This window comes from Melitaea cinxia, chromosome 30, assembly GCF_905220565.1.
Source record: "Melitaea cinxia chromosome 30, ilMelCinx1.1, whole genome shotgun sequence".
Lineage (NCBI taxonomy): Eukaryota > Metazoa > Arthropoda > Insecta > Lepidoptera > Nymphalidae > Melitaea > Melitaea cinxia.
In genome coordinates, this window is record NC_059423.1 from 2,718,681 (window position 1) to 2,738,196 (window position 19,516).

Genomic DNA, 19,516 nt, shown 5'->3' on the forward strand with positions numbered 1-19,516 from the left:
ATTTTATAAATACTAAATACTGTTATTAGTGTAGTTACATATTTAAATTATTTATTTATGAGGCTAAAGTATGTTTATAACGTGTTTTAGTTGAGCTAAACTCGAAACAAATAATTTTCAGATGGCATTTCGCGATTCATACGAAAAAGAGCAAAAGCGGCTCCAGGATCTATTTGATGCAGTGTCTTCTCCTGAATCATGTGAAGACCCCTTTGCTGATGATGGAGGCTTTGGATCTGACGTAGACTATGAACCATCGGGTGAAGGATGTTCGAGTTCCGAGGACGAAGCTCAGGCTTCACAAATTAGACAAGTAAGACGTAACAGAGCAAGAGTGTCCTCTGGTGACTCTAATTCCACCTCCTCTAGTGATACAGATGACTCTGAAGAACGTAACCAAAGGGATATAGTAACTTCTGACATCCGCGTAAGTCATGAACATACTCAACTATTACCATCTGATGTGCATGTAAATGAGAGTACTAATTTACCAAACCCTGATACTGCTACTTATAGTCAAAGGTCCTCCGATATAACTGAACCTCTTACAGAAGAATCGTGGTCTTCCACTATTGCTGATATACCAGATTTCAATTTCGATAGCTCTCAGTGTGGTATTACCGTAAATATTGATGGCATTAGCCAAGTTCTTGATTTTTTTCACCTTGTTTTTCCATCAAGCTATATAGAATACCTGGTAAACTGTACTAACAATTATGGAAAAACTTTATGCAACAGTAATAGGCCTCATACTAGACACAGCCGCAAAATTACGTATCGTGAAGTTACACCTGAAGAAATGTTGAAATTTCTCGGACTTACACTCCTCAAAGGTCTCATAAAATGTCCTAAACGACGACACGTATTTTCATTATCTGATCCACTTTATTATCATCCCATATTTAGCTTCGTGATGTCAGGACGGAGATATGAGCAAATTTTACGCTGTATTTACGTATCAGAATTGGATGCAAAGGGCGAAAATAAAATTGTAAAATTTATTGATATGATGACACTAAACTTTCGACAAGTATATAATGCTGATAAAGAACTTTCATTGGATGAATCGCTCCTTTTGTTTCGGGGTCGCTTGCACTTTCGTCAATATATCAAGTCTAAAAAAGCCCGCTATGGCATCAAGTTTTACGAACTGACCACTCACGATGGCTATGTGCTAAATATAAAAATGTACTCTGGTAAAGAAGCAATAGAAGAAAACACGAGTGAAACTGAATCTAAGACTGAAAAACTAGTTTTGAGATTAATGCGCCCCTATTTGCTACGTGGTCATCATATTTTTATGGATAATTTCTATAATTCAGTAAATTTATCAAGGAAATTACTCGATCTGAAAACCCATTCCACTGGAACCTTGCGTACAAATCGGAAAGGAAATCCTGCATATATTGTAAAGAAAAAGCTAAAGAAAGGTGAGCATGTATGGGCCAGGAAGGATAAAATTTACGTTTCAAAATGGAAAGATAAACGTCCAGTAGTGATGATTACCACGGCCCAACACCCTTTGATTGTTGAAGTAAGAAATAGATTTGGCAAGACAAGACCAAAACCTGCAGAAGTGGAGCTTTATAATAGAAATATGTCAGGTATAGACAGGTCCGATCAAATGATCTCATATTATTCGTGCCCTCGAAAAACCATCAGATGGTATAAAAAGGTATTCTTCCATATCCTGGATATTGCGGTGTCGAATGCTTACTTTCTTTTCAAAAAATATAGAAAAAACAATGCCCCCACATACAATTATATAAACTACCGAGAAGAATTGATTAAAGTGATGATTGGGATCAGTGGAAGAAATATTAAGCCAAAAGACATGATCAGTCAAAGGAGTATACATGATAACAGACGATTTCGCCCAAGTACGAGTACATTATCTACTCCGTCAGCCAATATTCCTGTTGCTGAAAATGTTACAACTGGCCATTGGCCTGAACAAATGTTATCTCGGCCTGGTACCTCGAAAAAGTTTGCCTTCCTTAAATGCAAAGTTTGCTCAAAAAATAACATTAGAAAGGAAACGAGCTATCGTTGTAAGGGATGTCCAGATAAGCCCCCACTGTGTCCATCATGTTTTGAGGCTTACCATGGTCATAATTAATATTGTACCCAATTAAAATATAAAGTTGATTGTGATAAATGTAAATTTATAAGACTGATTATTAATTTTCTAATTACAATAAGACTGATTGTTATATTTTAATTGAGTTGATTTTTGAGAAGATTTAATTTAGTTTATAAATATCGTTTGTTTTTGTAATCAATACAGAAAAATAAATGTAACTGTGATTTTTCTTTGTATTTTTGAATAAAAATACCTGAAATTTACCGACAAACATTTTGTTTTATTAAATTACCTTCACACAAACATAGACGTCGAAAAGCGTATGTGTCACTATGCTTATTGTCCACGGCATAAATATGACACTACGGATATTGGCGTTTACGCCTCAAGACGTACTGCCAACTATATACTGTATAAATATTAACTATGTGACAGTACGCCTTATGACGTTTACGTCTATATCCGTACTGTCATATCACGTGATAAAAAAAAGTTCAGTTATGACACTACGCCTATGGGCAATGTATGAAAAATAGTACTGTCTTAGTACCCACATCTTAAAGGAAAGTACTGTCCATGAACGTGTTAAGATATTTAAAGTTATAATTTATTTTGAAATATCACTAATTTTATTCTTGAAAACTATACAAAATGTCAGACCGTACGCATACATCAAGATTATCGTCTTACAAAAATGCTGGCATTGGAACCAATGTGAGTATAATTTGAGCATTCTAAATTTGAATTTAATTCGTATGTACCTTACAACTATAATTTGAATGTTAATCTATTGTTTCTATTAAACATTAAAATTCAAGTTATTTCGAAACAAATTAAAATTTATTTATAACTAAAACATACACGTTGACTTTGTTTTCTAATTTTATTACACGATTTACCATTCTCAACGCTATTTTTATTTCCTTGCCGTGTTCTTTAATGCAAATATACACGTATTATTTCATTATAAAGTTATAAGTTTTGTCTAAAACTAACAATAAATGTATTTGTAATGTATATCATAAATTTACACTACAAATTTTTCTAAGGAATTGCGTCGTAAAAGAGCTGAACTAAGCGTTAATCTAAGAAAACAAGCCAGAGATGAGCAACTCCTTAAGCGTAGAGCCATGTCGCCAGAGGCCGGAGATGTGGTGGAAACTGAGAAGGTCATGACACCGACTGAAATCGTTCAAGGTAATTCCTAATTGTATTATTTAATTATAAAGTATCTACTAACAAACACATTACATCAATCTTGAGGTAGGGCACAGCAGGAAATATGCTGTTCAAAATGTAGAGCCCGATTGGGTAAGTACTTTAACCTCATAGAAATAACAGCAAAATAAATTACAAATTGTAATAATAGACAATAGTAAAACTATATTTGTTGTTTATAGGCTTGAAGTCCCCTGACCTAGCAGTGAAGACAGCGTCAGCTAAGGCGGCCAGACGTATACTATCAAAGGAACAAAATCCTCCCATCACTGTGATGGTCAACGCTGGTGTCATCAAACCACTGGTGGATGCCTTGGATAGGGATGAATGGTAATTATTTCTTTTGTATTGTTTACATGCCGCTGCTAATTTTATATATTATTGAGGTTGGGTGTAGCTGGATATATCCTGCTCAAAATCTGAACATCTGGGAAAGTAACTCAACCTTAGAGTAGACCACAGCTCTTTGGTAGTGTAGTGTTCCTGTGGTGAGTAAGGTAGAAAGCTCCTGGGTAGGGTAGGCAATGCGTTTGTGATGTTTCTGGTGTTGCAGGCGTCTATAGACTACGATAACAACTTGCATTTAGGTGGGCGTACTCTTATTTGATGACATAATTGTATAAAAAAAGTCATTAGACCATATTTGTTAGATAATAATTAAAATGCAATACTTTTTGGTTTTATGTTTCATTCACTTGATCACCTCTTACACCAGTTGTAGATAACGCTATTTGTCAGATAACGGTATTTAACAGATAAAATTGATATGTCATTCTTTTCCACCTTTGAATTCCACAATGTTTATGAGAGTATTTACAAATCTAAATCAAAGTTGTAGTTTTAAGGAGTAACAGGATCCTATAGTCTATTCGAACTGCTGCTGTTAAAATCTAATCGTAACTTATTTGCAAGATAAACCTTATCCACGAGCGGTGAAACAGGCTCTGAGTTTGCATAAACTTATTTACTAATTTGACACAATCATAATAGCTCTCTTGTTCATGTGTCAGTAACTTCCTTCTAGCTAAAATGTAGGTAGTTTTAATTTATATAATATTTTTAAACCAATGGTTATTTTTGTTACTGAAATTACTTAAAACAGGATATTTACATATTATATGTTCAGGAACAAGACATTCGTAGATAATGTCGAAATATCGAGCTCCGCAAAATAAAAAAGCACTGTAAATATCCTATTTTAAATAATTTTAGTTTTAATTTATTATTTATATTATGTTCCAGTCAAGATTTGCAGTTTGAAGCGGCATGGGCTCTAACAAATATTGCTTCAGGCACTCACGAACATACTATGGCTGTCATCAATGTAAGTTTATTACATATTTTCAAACTATTTTGTTATTTTCATTACTTGAAATATTTTGTAATACACACTTCAAACTTTTTATGTTATCACGACGCGTTTGCGCAATGGACACAGTGTGGGAATCATTCACATTCACATCCACGTCCACATAAACACACACAGCCACACATACACAAACACTCCCACGCATACTTTTTTATCTATAATAATAATAATAAAGCCTTTATTGTCCGTAATTTACATATTACTAGAAATTCTTACACAAAATTTTTATGACGTAAAAGAAGAAAATAAAAAGAATTTAAATAACTAAACTTATAAAATATCACGTATTTCGGTATGCCTTACGACAAAGGCCTCCTCCAACTCTTTCCACTGCTTTCTGTCTGTTGCTACTCTTATCCAGTAGAGTCCTAAAGTCATTTTCAGGTCATCCTCCCATCTTCTTGCTTTGCGTCCTCTGCTCCTTTTGCCATCCCTCGGATACCAAACTGTAACCTGTTTGCTCCACTTTTCTTTTTTGCAACGGAGCATATGTCCAGTCCATCTTCATTTGAGTCGATCAATACAAGACTATATGTCTGTCAGTTTCGTTTTGCACCTGATGTCTGCACTTCTGATTTTTGTCCCTTAGTTTCAAACCTAGCATGCTTCTTTCCATGCTTCTCTGACATCTTGCTAGTTTGTCTCTATGGCTTTTCGTCAAAGCCCAGGTTTCACATCCCTATGTAATGCAGGATAGGAAACAGGTATTGAAAGTCTTCTTCTTGATCTTCAACCCCAGTGCTTTTCATGATTTCTTTCAAGACCCAACACTTTTTCCACCCAGTCGCGATCCTTTTTTATCTACTCACTTATAAATAATATGTATTGACACTGATCTGTGAGTTCTATGACTGTAGCACTGGTGGTTGCGGGTTCAATCCCCGCATGTGGCAGACATTTGTGTTGGCCATACAGATATTTACCATGGTCTGGGCGTTTGTGCTTCTGTATTGTATGTTTCCGGGCCCCCGACACAGGAGTAAAGCCTAGTGGGGGCGTGAGTGTGTGTCGTTCGTTATTATTATCAATTTATTAGAATACTTCAGCCTATCGCAGTCCACTGCTGGACATAGGCCTCCCCAAGTTCGCGCCACACATCCCGGTCTTCCGCAATCCTCATCCAGCCTACACCGGCAATCTTACGTAGATCTTCGGTCCAACGGGCCGGAGGACGTCCCACACTGCGTTTACCAAGACGCGGTCTCCACTCTAGGACCCGTCTACTCCAACGGCCATCGGTCCTGCGACACAGATGACCAGCCCACTGCCACTTCAACTTGCTAATTCTGTGGGCTATGTCGGTTACTTTCGTACTCTCGCGGATAGTCTCATTTCTAATCCTTTCTTTGAGAGAGGCCCCAAGCATAGCCCGTTCCATTGCACGTTGAGCGACTTTAAACTTGTGGACCAGTCCGATATAATCGAATATCAATTTATTAGAACATATATTTATTAGTAAGTTATTGTTTTGATTATAAAGTTATAAACCGCAATATTACTTAGTTATTTATTCATATATAATGCGTGCTATTTGTTTGTACAGTCTCTATTCAGTAATTTCTTATAACAGTATTATTGATATAGGGCAAGCAGGAAATATCCTGCTCAAAAGGGGATTGGGGATAGGGTCGGCAACGCGCTTGCGATGCTTCTGGTGTCGCCGGGGTTTATAAATAATAGTAAGTTCGCTTAAACCGGAAGTAAAATCATCATATCAAAAATTTCGCTCTAGCGGGTACATCGTTCCATAGCTTAATTGGCTAGAGCGCCGACACGATCAGTCGGAGACGCGGGTTCGAATCCCGCTGGAGCGGTCAATTTTTGATATGATATTCAAAAATGTTTAATAATAGTAAGCATTAATCGCTTACCATCAGGTGTGCTTAATTGTCGACCTAGTCATGTAATAAAACACGCACGTACTGCGATAAGCCTATACAAAACTAAATGCTGCTAACTATGTGTGTCTGCATTATTGATACTAAGACAGAATAATTAGTTCTGTTAATGTAAGCTGCAGTAGTGTAACAAGTAAACGATCAGTAATAAAACTAAAAATCGGAATAACAAAAGCATGGGCACTTTAAGCCTGTGGACATAACTTTATATATAAAAAAAAAAAAAAAAAAAAACTATGTGTATAGCTAAAATACACAGTAATTATTCAATAATAAATAAACTTAATTGTGTAAAATATTTCACAGGGGGGCGCTATCCCTAAATTGGTGTCCCTCCTCGGCCGAGGGGGTGTGGTGGGGGAGCAGTGTGCCTGGGCCATCGGCAACATAGCTGGTGACGGGGCCATGCCCCGAGACACCGTGTTGAGCTACGGAGCCCTACCGGCACTGCTGCCTCTGCTGACGCCTAATACCGCTCCTAGCCAGCTTCGGACTGCTGCCTGGACTTACAGCAACCTTTGCCGGTGAGTATCTCTACAATAATAACAATGGACGGGATAATTATATATTTTTTTTGGTATATACACACTTCTTCTTCTTTGAAGACTATGGCTCCATCAGCTTTACGCCGATGATTTTGCCAATGACAAGTGCTGGAAGTGGATTAAAGTCCAGAGACGGGGTCTGTTTTTGACAGTACAATCAATAGTGGGTTAAGCTGCGGTTAATTGAAAATATTTGAAATGATTATTTAATTTTATTTTTTGGTAAATTATAATTTTATGTCATTGATTCTAATAAACTTAGCTAAGACAGCACAAAAACAAGTTGGCGCTAAAGTTAGAAGGAAACAAACATTAACCGGCCATGAAATGTTTTTGGGAAGCAAATTAATAATATAGTGATACAGTTAATTTCAGACAGTTAAAAAACATGGTATGTCAAAACTGTACATTAAATATTTTTTTAAAAGAATACTTGGGGTGTGATCTACAATCGATACCGAAGCCAAAAATAGTTTTTTGGAACGAAGTTCCTTACGGCAGGCTTGACATTTGGCTGCGCGACCGAACTGAAAAAATGTGATACTAAAACCATAAGAAAAATATATAACGGAAGTGACGTAATATCAGTCACACGACTGTATAATATGTTTTGTATTTCTTCAACGCATTCTGTAACAACGTGTAATCTAACGACGCATATTTGAATTTTGTTATTATGTTAATAACCATGCTATAAGCTAGCTACACACTATAAATAAAGACCTGTAGTATATTTAGTATCAGCATTGCACCCGTGCGAAGCCGGGACGGGTCGCTAGTACATAATACTTATACATTGTATATTCTAAATTATTGCAATGAAGTTTTTAAAATAAGTCAAACAATACAATAAATAATTGTATATGATTTTTAACCGACTTCCAAAAAAGAGGATTTATTCAATTCGATTGTATTTTTTTTATGTCGACCCAGTCAAGTTCTGAGGTAACAACCTCTGGTCCGACTGGGTCGACCGATTTCGATGATTTTCTTTTTTAATCAAAAGGTTGGTGGTGCGTGTGATGTTTCCCATTTAAATTTAATTGAGATCTGACAAGTACTTTGCGAGTTATACCCATCTATTAATGCGTATTTACTAGACTACTTTTTCGTCGACCTACGTTGTACTATGTCGCACAACTTTTCACTGGGTGTACCGATTTTAGTGATAATTGTTTTAACCGTAAGCTGATACTTTTCTTGTAGTCCCGTTTAAATTTGATCGAGATCAGAGTGCCTAGTGGGAGGTTCGTTTAATCCGTCTCGCAATAACGGGCGTAAATCTTAACTTCTTCTTCTTTCATTCTTGATCCGTACAGCCAAAGAATGGAACTCTCTACCAGCGTCTGTGTTTTCAGAAAATTATAACCTGGGGATCTTTAAGTCGCGAGTGAATAGGTTACTTCTAGGTAAGCGTGCTCCATCTTAGACCGCATTTTCACTTATCATCAGGTGAAATAGTGGTCAAACGCAAGCCTATCATTGTATAAAAAAAAAAAAAAAACTTCATTTTGTATGGGAAATTCGGGATTGCAACCTAGTTCTCGCGTTTGCCGCTAGATGACTCTGTACCAATTGTATCGTATACTATTCTTTATCGTCTAGTATGCACTGCTTAAATTCCCATGCAAAATAATCTTCACGTATAAACGCGTTTCTGTCATGTTTCTGTGAATAAAACTCGCTCTAGGCACTCTGATGACTACTTTTTAAGTTATCTTTGATAACGTGTATTTATTCAAACACTTTTTGTCTACTTACATTGTATAACTTCTCAATGTAATTGAAGTAGTTTTTTTTTTTCGTTTCGATGTTGTTGGTTTCTCAATTTTTTTTTAGTTTATCGAGCTCTCCATTCATAAATTGATTGTTATATATTGTTACAGAAATAAAAATCCGCTAGTGAAGTTTGAACAAGTCGCCCCAGCTTTGCCGTTCGTCTCGGAGCTACTCACTATTTCTGATCAAGATGTACTTGGTAAGATGAACTATATACATTATTATGTTTTTAGATAACATATTTTTTTTGGATATTATGTACAATCGAGGAGTGTATGGATAGGTTAGGGTTATTTTTTTATTTTTTTGTATAACGAAACTGTCGTTAAACGTTGTACTTCTTAAGTTAGATAGGTTAGGGTTCTTGTACTTCTTTACTGTCCAGGTGTAGCGGCTTACCGGGCACAACATCTTGGCACCCTGAAGACACTTCCGGAGATCTTCAAGAAGCCAAAAAAGCTTCTGAAGTTTCTGGAGGAGCTTGGGTGGCAAGAGTGAACCGAATCACTCCCACACACGCAAAATAGGCGCAAAGTCATCGAGTTGCGGAAACCAGCCCGTGTTAACCATACCATAATAATAATAATAATAAAAAATACTCTTTATTGTACACCACAAAGAAATATTACAAAAAAGTGATACATGAAAAGAAAGATGTACAAAGGCGGTCTTATCGCTAAGAGCGATTTCTTCCAGACAACCTTTGGGCATAGGACATAGTGAAGAAAAAGAGAAGCGGGAGGGAAGTGTACAAACAGTTGATAAAGAATTGGCGTATAGATAACAAGCAGTATGATATTAACAGAAGTAAATATACATATACACATACATATACACACAATATACATAAACATACATATATACGAATAAATATATACATATATACTACATAAACAAATACTACATAATATATATATTTATGAAGCTGATAATGATATTTATGAGGTATTTAGTGACAAAAAATGCGCCTTTAGATATTTTTTAAAACAAGCAAGAGATTGAGCTTTTCGTATAGAGACAGGAAGAGAGTTCCAAAGTTGTACAGCTTTAACAGAAAAGGAGTTAGAATAAAAGGAAGTAGTATGAGAAGGAGTTTTGAGTGTTAAGGTTGAAGATGACCTGAGGGAACGTTCATGAGTGTCACAGAGAAACTCAAAGCGATTTTTTAGATAAAGCGGTGTATCTGGATGGAAAAGTACACAATATAGTAAAGAAAGGATGTGAGTATTCCTGCGAAAGCGGATAGGGAGCCACTTGAGTTGATTGCGAAAATCGGAGACATGGTCATATTTGCGAAGACCAAATATGAACCGTATGCAGAGATACCATACCATAGGTTAGGGTTAAATTACACTCCTCGATTGTACATAATTACCTTTTTTTGCGTCTATCAATCACCTGACAGACGTGAAAGTAAAAGCCAAATAATTCGTCTTAACTAATGCTTCTATGCGTCTGATTTCTGTATATAATTTAGAAATGGGTAGTATGTATGATTTAATATTATGGTTGTTTTTTTTTTATTTTATTTACTAAGTATTTAATATTTATTCCACAGCGGACACATGCTGGGCCCTCTCTTATTTGACCGATGGTCCGAATGAACGCATAGAGGAAGTACAAAACACAACGAATCTATTACCTCGGCTCATAATGCTGTTACAACACAAGTCTCCGGCCGTTCGGACACCAGCTCTGAGAGCTATTGGGAATATGCTTACTGGGTCTGATGTACAGGTTAGATCTATAATGATATCGTTAATCAATTGAAATAATGAAAAAATTATTAATCTTTAAATTCGTATTGGGTTGTCCATTAATAACGTGTTTTTAACAACTTTTTTATCCCCTACCCCCTTTGTTATATTTGGTGGGGCTAACTAAAAGAAATCACATGTATTTTTATTGTGCAAAGTATATTAAATACAACTTAAATACATGTATAATCAGATTAAACTTTGAAAAATTAAGCATTATTTTACATATTTCTAGGCGCATCAATGTTGTTGGTTGTATATATTTTTTTTTTCGTTTATAAATAGCGTATTCAACGAAAAATAAAAACGTGATTTATCAATGTCATTTCCCCGTTCCTAGTGATATTTTTTTCCACCCCCCAACCTAATGGACAACCTCTATGGCATAGTGTATGGCTTTTGGCATGGGGGTCTGAAGAAATGTGACTTCGGTTCATAAATTAATTATTTATTTTTTATTTTATTTATTAGGTTAGCCAACAGTTGTTTACACTGATTCACAGACATTTAACATTTAAATATAATTAATACATAGCACAAGTGCAACAACCACTTATAGGCTAACACCACATGCAAAAATCACCGTTGCACTTAGTGAAAGATAGATTATGGTTGCATTAGATAACACAATAACCCAGCAATAATCACTTAATATCAGATAAAGTTTGGGAATTACATAAAAACACATCATAATGTCATCATTACTTACAATATAAAAATTTCACAAGTGATAGAAAAATTGATTCATAGTACATTAGAGACACAAGTATTCACGTTTCACAATTTACAGAAGCATAATAAATAATTTAAAAGGAAGAAAAAAGAAAAAAATAAGTCACATACTAAATTCACACTTAATGAAAATAATCTTAACTTGGTGGGTAGAATGTAAGCAGCAGTGATCGACAGTGTATATAATATGTTGCGGACAAAACATGCATTAAAAATAACTGCATGTGGCATGGCCACAGAAATCCAAATAATAAGACTGACTCATTATTTAGACTTCTGCGGGCATGACACTTCAGAATAGCACAGTGATACGTAAATATAACCTATTTCCCCTGTTCTGCTTTTAGTTCTTAATATGTAACTCATTTATTTATTTACTCATCTCAAATTCATTAATATATATCCAATAACGTATAATTAAGAATGAAATCACTTTGGTTTAAAACAAATAAAATAATAAAACAAAATAAAAATAATAATTAAAAATGAAATCAAATAAAAAAAAATAAATTAAATCAAATTTAAAATTCATCATTGCATGCATGTTTATACGTTAAAAAATGGAAAAAAAATATTAAAAAATTATAAATCTATAAATTGGGTCTTAAATACTGCAATACAACTCTATAGAACATTCCGTACGAGTCAAAGTTGATATCAACCATATCACTGCAAGAGTTTAAAATTTTACCACGCCGGCACACCGGCGAATTTGAACCCAATACCGTTTTTCGCAGAGGAGGGCAGAGAGGAGTTATGGTACTGCGAGGGATCCTCGATGGAGCGTAAAATCGGAAAAGACTTAGCAAACATCCACTATCTATCATTCCTCTTATTAATTTATAAAGAAAAAGCAAATCAATCAAATCGCTACGCAGTGCCAAAGAGTCAATATTAAAATATTTCAGTTGAGATTCGTATGATCGCAACTGACTGGTCTTCTGCTCGGTATAAGCAAGATGCCAGAGAAAACGTTTCTGTACACGTTCAAGTTTTAAGCAGTGCGTTGCATAATGTGGTCTCCAAACCACACTGCAATATTCTAAAATACTTATTAATTAAATAAAATATAATTATTAATTAATTTCATAAATTGATAGTTCTTAAATGTTTTATGATGCTGGAACGTCATTTTCACATACTTAGAAGTCTATATATTATCATACAAATATATATTTATTTAAAGTAACATATAATTTCGAAACGAAAAAAAAATCCGAGATATGTCGCTGAAAAAGGGGGTTAGGAAGATCTAAAATGGCTAAATTTTGTGGGACGCATTTCATGGATGTTCTCTTAACTAATAAATATTTATCGTGTGTGTAATATACCTAGTAACTTATATAATAATTATAATAATTTGAATTATCTGAAAGAAATGACTATAAATCCATAAGTCAGCACATTGTACTTCATGTAATTATCTTAACATATATTTAATGTGTTACATTGTTCAATAAAGTATAAATAAATTATAATTTCAGACTGATCGTTGCTTAGACGCTGGTTGTTTAGACCACCTAACAACACTGTTACACTGCGGCAAGCCGTCGTTGGTGAAGGAAGCAGCTTGGGCCGTCAGTAACGTACTAGCAGGGACGCAGCAACAAATACAACAAGCCATTGATAAGGGGATGTTGACTCACCTCGTACACGTGTTGTCTTCTGATGATGTCAAGTAAGTATTGTTGTCTTGAAACGGTAAAGTTTTATATAATATTAATTTCACGGTTTGGGGCCGTTGAAGTATTAATGCAAATTTTGGAGATTTTGGAGCCACTCTTATATAACGCGCCGTAACTTTTTTTGTAAACAATACCAAATAATAAATATCTGTTCTAATATTGCATGGAAATCAAACCTCTGCCAATTGGCATGAATAGATCTTTTACCTCATTTACAACCCTAATCTATCAAATTTACTAAAATAAAACTGAAATCAACAGATGTCAAAAGGAAGCAGCATGGGCGATCACAAACTTATGTCTGGGAGGTACACCGAATCAGCTCGATGCTCTAATTACCGCTGGATTTTTGGAGCCCTACTGTGCTATCATGGGTTCTCCCGACCAAAGGGCTGTTACAGTTGTCTTGGATGGATTAACGCATCTGTTGCAAGTGAGTTTGATTATTTTCTTATAAATAAATATTGTTTAAAACACATTGGCGCAAGGGTCACAGAACTGGTTTGTGGCTGCTGCGCTGGCGGTTGCGGGTTCGATCCCCGCACATGACAAATATTTTTATTGGCCTAAGAGATGTTTGCCTTGGTCTGGGTGTTTGTCCAGTCCTTATCGGTCTCCCCACCGTGCCTCGGAGAGCACGTTAAACCGTCGGTGCTGATTGTTATCATGTATATCTGATAGCGACTATTACTCATAGTAGGGAATATATTCGCCAACCCGCAACGTGCTAGATTAAGTTCTGGTACTTCGCCTACATGGGCTAGCAGCGCCATCTCTTATGATAGAGTAGGTTTTTTTTATTCTTTATTTAAGTAGGTTTAGTCTATAACATGGTCTATAACATGGTCTATAAGGGCTACGCCACTCCATCAGACATTACAAGAAAATTTTATTTTATTTTATGGATATTGATATTTAATGAGTACTACAATACTTTCAACAATTTATTAATTTTTATTTTGTACTGAATTAGACAATTTTTTTTGCGTCTCCACTACAATGCTTAAAGTTTTGTTTAGCTGCCGAGTACTCAATATATGTGTTTTTTATAGGCTGCAGTTAAGTTTGGCCAAGTTGAACCATTGTGTATAAAGTTGGAAGAAATTGGTGCTTTGGATAGGATCGAGGCGTTACAGGAACATGAAAATGAACAGGTATGGATTGTATTACATAATTGGAAATAATAATGATTGCTCATAATGGAAAAAAAGCGCGTACATCGTTCCATAGCTTAATTGGCTAGAGCGCCGTCACGGTCAGTTGGAGACGCAGGTTCGATCCCTGCTGGAACGGTGAATTTTTGATAGGATATTCAAAAACTGTGTAATAACTTTGAGCTTGGTATTAATAAAAAAAATGACATGTTACAGATATACAAGAAAGCGCTCCACATACTCGATACCTATTTCATGGACCAAGATGATAAAAACACTCAGCCACAGGAAGCCACGGATATGTATCAATTTGGTGCTATCGAAGCTGAAGGAAATATTAACTTCTAATATCTAATTAATATTTCGTTAAAGACTGGTTACTTTTAATTTTATGCTAGCTAATTTTTATAGAAAAAAATCAATAAATAAATAACTTTAGATCTTGTTAGGGAGATGATAGCTGGATAAGATGAAAATATTACATATAACAAAGGAAATTCATTAATTCTAAACCTTTAATTATATTGAAAATAATGTTAGGGTCATATTTGTAGTAAAACTGTATTTTTTTAACCAATTTGTCAAATGTGTTGCCCGAAATAGTCTAATTTGTTAATCCGGCTATATTCTTAATTCGTAAAGTGCCCTTGATATTTACTAAACAAAATTTTCCTTGTATATTTATAAGCAAAAATATTTTTTAATCATAATTTTTATTGATATTAAAATGAAAGTTCAATATACAAAAAAAGTTAGGCTGTCATCGCACAACAAAATATTTTATCAATTTTTAAATAATAACTAATAATAGTGAGCTGGTCTCAATGTTATTGTGGTTTTGTGATGATTTTAATTAATAAATAATTTTCTTTTCATTTGGTTTATTATTAATTATTTTGCCCATGAAATTATAATGTGCTTTGTGGAGCCTAGGTCCCTAGAAGATCCCTAGGGCTCCATTCAGAGCTCCCATTTTTCCTCTGCGGCTGATATCTTTAATATCCGCCATTTCTATTGGTCACAACGGGCAGGTGAAATATAAATAAACCTGTTATTACTTGGGTATGTATGAAATCGGGATTTAATCAAAGATAATGACATCCCTTGTTAAGACATTTGGACCAACAACATTTGCTAAGACCTGACCTCTCATAATATATTAATCTATGTATGTAACATATAATAAAATTGTAGAGGTCGAATTTCTGTACAATGAAAAAAAAAAACTGCAAAAAACCAAGTTATGTAAGAAGTGAAATAGAACTAATTTAATTTTTTTTTTAATTTTTTTTCTGTCTGTCTGTACGGGCTAATCTCCGAAACGACGACAGATTTAAATTAAATTTTATATGGTGGTAGGTTATATCTCTGGTCAACACATAGGATACTTTTGATCCTGAAAAATTAAAGAGTTCCCGTGTGATAGTTAAAAAAACTTTAATTATACATTGATATTTCTGGTATCATCATACAATAAAACAATTTATACATTAAAAAGACGAGATTCCGCGAAAAAGTAAAACCTTATAAAAACAGTGTATCAAGGCGTATTTTATTATTATATTAAACTAGCTGACCTGGCGAACTTCGTATCGCCTAACACAAAATTTATCGTATGGTATTAAAGTTCAAATTGACTTTTAAGTATTATCACAAATCTTTTGTATGGGAGTATGGAAAAGTGTTGTTTTTAGACTTTTTCAGGAAATTAAAAAATTTTTTTTTTTAAGAATTTTTCTCTCCGTAAGAACCGTCTTCGTACTTCAAGGAATATTTTTAAAAAAGAATTAGCGAAATCGGTCCAACCGTTCTCGAGTTTTGCGCTTAGCAACACATTCAGCGACTCATTTTTATATTATAGATAAACTAGATGGCGCTGACAGTATTCTACATCAAAAAAAAAAGATTTTGTGTAAGGGTTGTCTTGGTTATCTGTTCATGACAAAAAGAAAACTCAAGGGCAGACGCTGCGTGTTGCAGGTGTGGACTTCAGAGTCAGCTGTTTCTCGCACGGCTAGCTCTATATTGCTCTGTCCCGAAGTCAGTCAACCAATCTATTTGTTCATGTTCCATTAAAGTAATCATCTTTATTAAGGTATTGCACAGCAGAAACTTGTCCAAAATATGGAACGGCCTGATTGGGAAAGTTACTCGGTGTTTCTGTGGTGTGTAGGTAGCCCAAGTTCCTACAATTCTCAATGCTCCTGGTGTTGCAGGCATGTAATGGATACGGTGTCCACTTATATTGGGCAGACTGTGACTATGTGTGTGATGTGTGACGCTTGGTAGCTTTTGTACTATGTAAAAAAAACATTTTATGTTTAACAATGTTTTTTAATTAAACTTAGTATTTAAAACAATGTTCTAAATATTATTTTTTTTTAATAAAAATATTTTTTGTGATATTACACAAGAAATAAAACAAATACAATACACAACTCTTAATTTATTTAAATGTACGACAACTTATAGATAGTGGTGCAATCAAAAATATTGTTTAAATGGAGTGATGGGCCTATGTTAGATTGAGTTTAACTTAAGCTAGTTCTGCTCACGAAGCTTTTCCAGTTGTTGCCTGAAACAAAAAACATAAATTTGACTAAAACGAATAGGATTGTTGATAAACGAATAAGATTTTTTTGTGATTCGACTAATAAGCCTTTACCAAAAAAAATGACGTGTAATGGAGGACCCCTAACTCGTCATTAACAATATTATAAGCATAACAAGATTGCTTTCACTCGTATAATTGGGAACTATACTTAAACATTTCCAATTAAATCCTTCCTGCTCTGCTCTGACTCCAAAAGTCACAACATTAATCATCAAATATGCATTGAAAATCACAACCTCAAAATTTTTGCCACTATGTGTAAGTACTGATGGTTTTTTCTCATGTAATTGAACAAACCTCAATTGTTGATTGAAGTCATCCTGAACAACATCGTCTTCCCAGTTATCTTCCCACACTGAAACGTCTTCGTCATCAGCGTCTTCCGTACCCCAATCTGAAGATATACAAAATTGATTTATGCAATTTCTTAGTGAAATTTTATAGTAACTTTTACAAAGTTAGATTAGTAGCTTGCTAGATATTATGAGTAGACAATTCGCAGGAAATATACTGATAACTTTTAGTTTGAACTAAGAATGATGCACAAAATTGTCTTCGTCGTGTGTTAACAACAAAAGCATTTTACTTACGTTCGGTAGGGAATTCTTCGAATTCATCATCCTCCTCCAATAGACCAAGATCTACTTTCTGTTTATCAGACATTGTTATTAATTGTAATTAGGAAATTTCGGGTTGAAAACTATTTTGTTTACGAGCGTGTTCTAGAAATACCAATGTAATTGACAAGTCATGTAATTTGACGTTATTGCGAAGAGTTGCCAGCGTATATTTTATTTACACATTCTATGAATTCACATGCAATTAAAAACCAAATAAAGTCAATTTTCATACAAAAGTGAAAACTATATTACACTAGACGAAAGAGAAGTGTCGATTATTTTTTAATTGAGTTTGGTTCAGTTTTCAAGTTATGGAATCTCTGGATTATCGAAGGAGAAAAACATCGTTAAATCACAATTTCGTTCAGTCAAGTACTAAAAAATATATTTCAATCAAATATTTTTTTAACCGTTATCTAGAACTATGTTAAATAGAACTATGTAATCAGATTAAAGTGAAAAATTGATTTTAAGATTTCTTCTTCTTCTTCTTGTATAATGGCTTCCGTGAGGATTTGCCAATGTCAGAGTGAGTCTATGGTTTTATGTTTAGGGTAAATGCTCTGCTAAGAATATTGATTTTAAGATTTAAAGACGATACAATAATTATGTCTGTAAAATTGTTCCACTACCCTTATTGCTAGCAAACAAAAGAAACATTTCAATCAAATGAATCAAAAATTTTTTTAAGTGAGACCTCAATCAAGCTGAATCTTTTCGTCTAGCAGTATAGTAACAAAGCTTACCCAAAATCTATTTAGAGTAGATTCGATCTTTAAGTATTAGTCAGGGATATTATTATTTTGATTACGTAAGAAGCTAACAGTTGGACTGAAAAGTTCGTATGGTTTTATAGAAAATTTTATTATTCAAAATATTTGCCATCGAGATTGAAACACCGACTTTAACGATCTTTCAACTTTTCAATAAATCAGGACTGCTCTAATACGCAATAAAGTTTCTTGAGATTCTTTGATCTACTTCATTAATCAATCTGAAGTATATACTTTTATCGTAAGTTGATTGTACAATGTGAAAAATAAAATGAAAATGATGAAATAGTTGAAAATTCGAATCTTATTTACGAGCTCAACGGCTAATTTTCATTAGTCAGGTGTTCAAACCACCCATAATAATAATATCATTACAGTCTTCTTTCTCTATTTAGGAGAAGGATTCATGGATGACAATAATAATTAGGAGTATTTATTTGTTTCTTACTCACATCTAACTTTATAGACAGAACTCGATGATTCCATAATAAACAAATTTCAGTTAGTAGAAAATATTTTCAAACAATCTTAAATCAACTGAATCTCTCAACACGTGACTCGAGTTCAATAAATTAATATTTATTTAATGAGGTATGAGGTTGTTATAAAAAGAAAGAAAGATTGTTAGATCTTTTATCACGATTCAGTCAGAACATCCCACAGCTGAGTATAGACCTGTTTATTAATGTAGGACAACCGGACCTTAATCCACCACGCTGCTTCACTGCTGGTTGGCTGATAAATTCATTACTGTGAATAACGATCGGTATCAGGTATCTATGATAACAGCCGGGACCAACAGCTTAGCGTGTTCTCCGAGGCACGGTGGGGCGACCCACAAGAACATTCCGAACGGGAATCGAACCCGTGACACGCGTGATTACACGAAGCGATACCTTTTTATACCATGATATTTCCTGCTGGCGCCCACCTAACTGTATAAATACTGTGCTTCGTGATTCACTATGAATTGAAACAGAAATATTGCTAAAACCAATCATACTCAAAGATATCTGCTATTGCGTAAATTCTTATACCATAATTTGCTTATAATGTGTCGATGGTGTGTCCGCGAAATAAATAAATAAATTCAGAAGAAAAGTTTATAAAAGTTCTGTAACAGTTCTGTAGTGTAAATTTTTAAAAATAGCATTACGATAATTTGGGAAAAAAACTAAGCTTTAAATAAAACAAAAATTTCTACACACAATATTTATTGAATCAAATGTATAATGCAGTTCAACGTATAAGTACTTTTATACATTGAAACGTTTGTGGTAAAACTTAGG

The 19,516-nt window shown here is 34.3% G+C and overlaps 1 protein-coding gene across 1 annotated transcript; it reads left to right on the plus strand.

The window, feature by feature from the left end:
• Positions 1-2,734: 2,734 nt before the first annotated feature.
• On the plus strand, positions 2,735-14,908 carry LOC123668184 (importin subunit alpha-1-like). The gene is made up of 11 exons (XM_045601973.1): positions 2,735-2,797; positions 3,133-3,280; positions 3,484-3,631; positions 4,544-4,625; positions 6,875-7,092; positions 9,000-9,091; positions 10,451-10,629; positions 12,866-13,059; positions 13,328-13,499; positions 14,119-14,220; positions 14,437-14,908. Exons 1-11 carry the CDS (start codon positions 2,735-2,737, stop codon positions 14,566-14,568), a joined length of 1,530 nt encoding a protein of 509 aa, XP_045457929.1. The 3' UTR covers positions 14,569-14,908.
• Positions 14,909-19,516: the final 4,608 nt, after the last annotated feature.

Coding starts and splice junctions, on each gene's coding strand:
- LOC123668184 (XM_045601973.1), top strand. CDS start 2,735: ATGTCAGACCGTACGCATACATCAAGATTATCGTCTTACAAAAATGCT. Junction 3,281..3,483: donor ACCGACTGAAATCGTTCAAG/GTAATTCCTAAT, acceptor TGTTGTTTATAG/GCTTGAAGTCCCCTGACCTA. Junction 10,630..12,865: donor TTACTGGGTCTGATGTACAG/GTTAGATCTATA, acceptor TTATAATTTCAG/ACTGATCGTTGCTTAGACGC.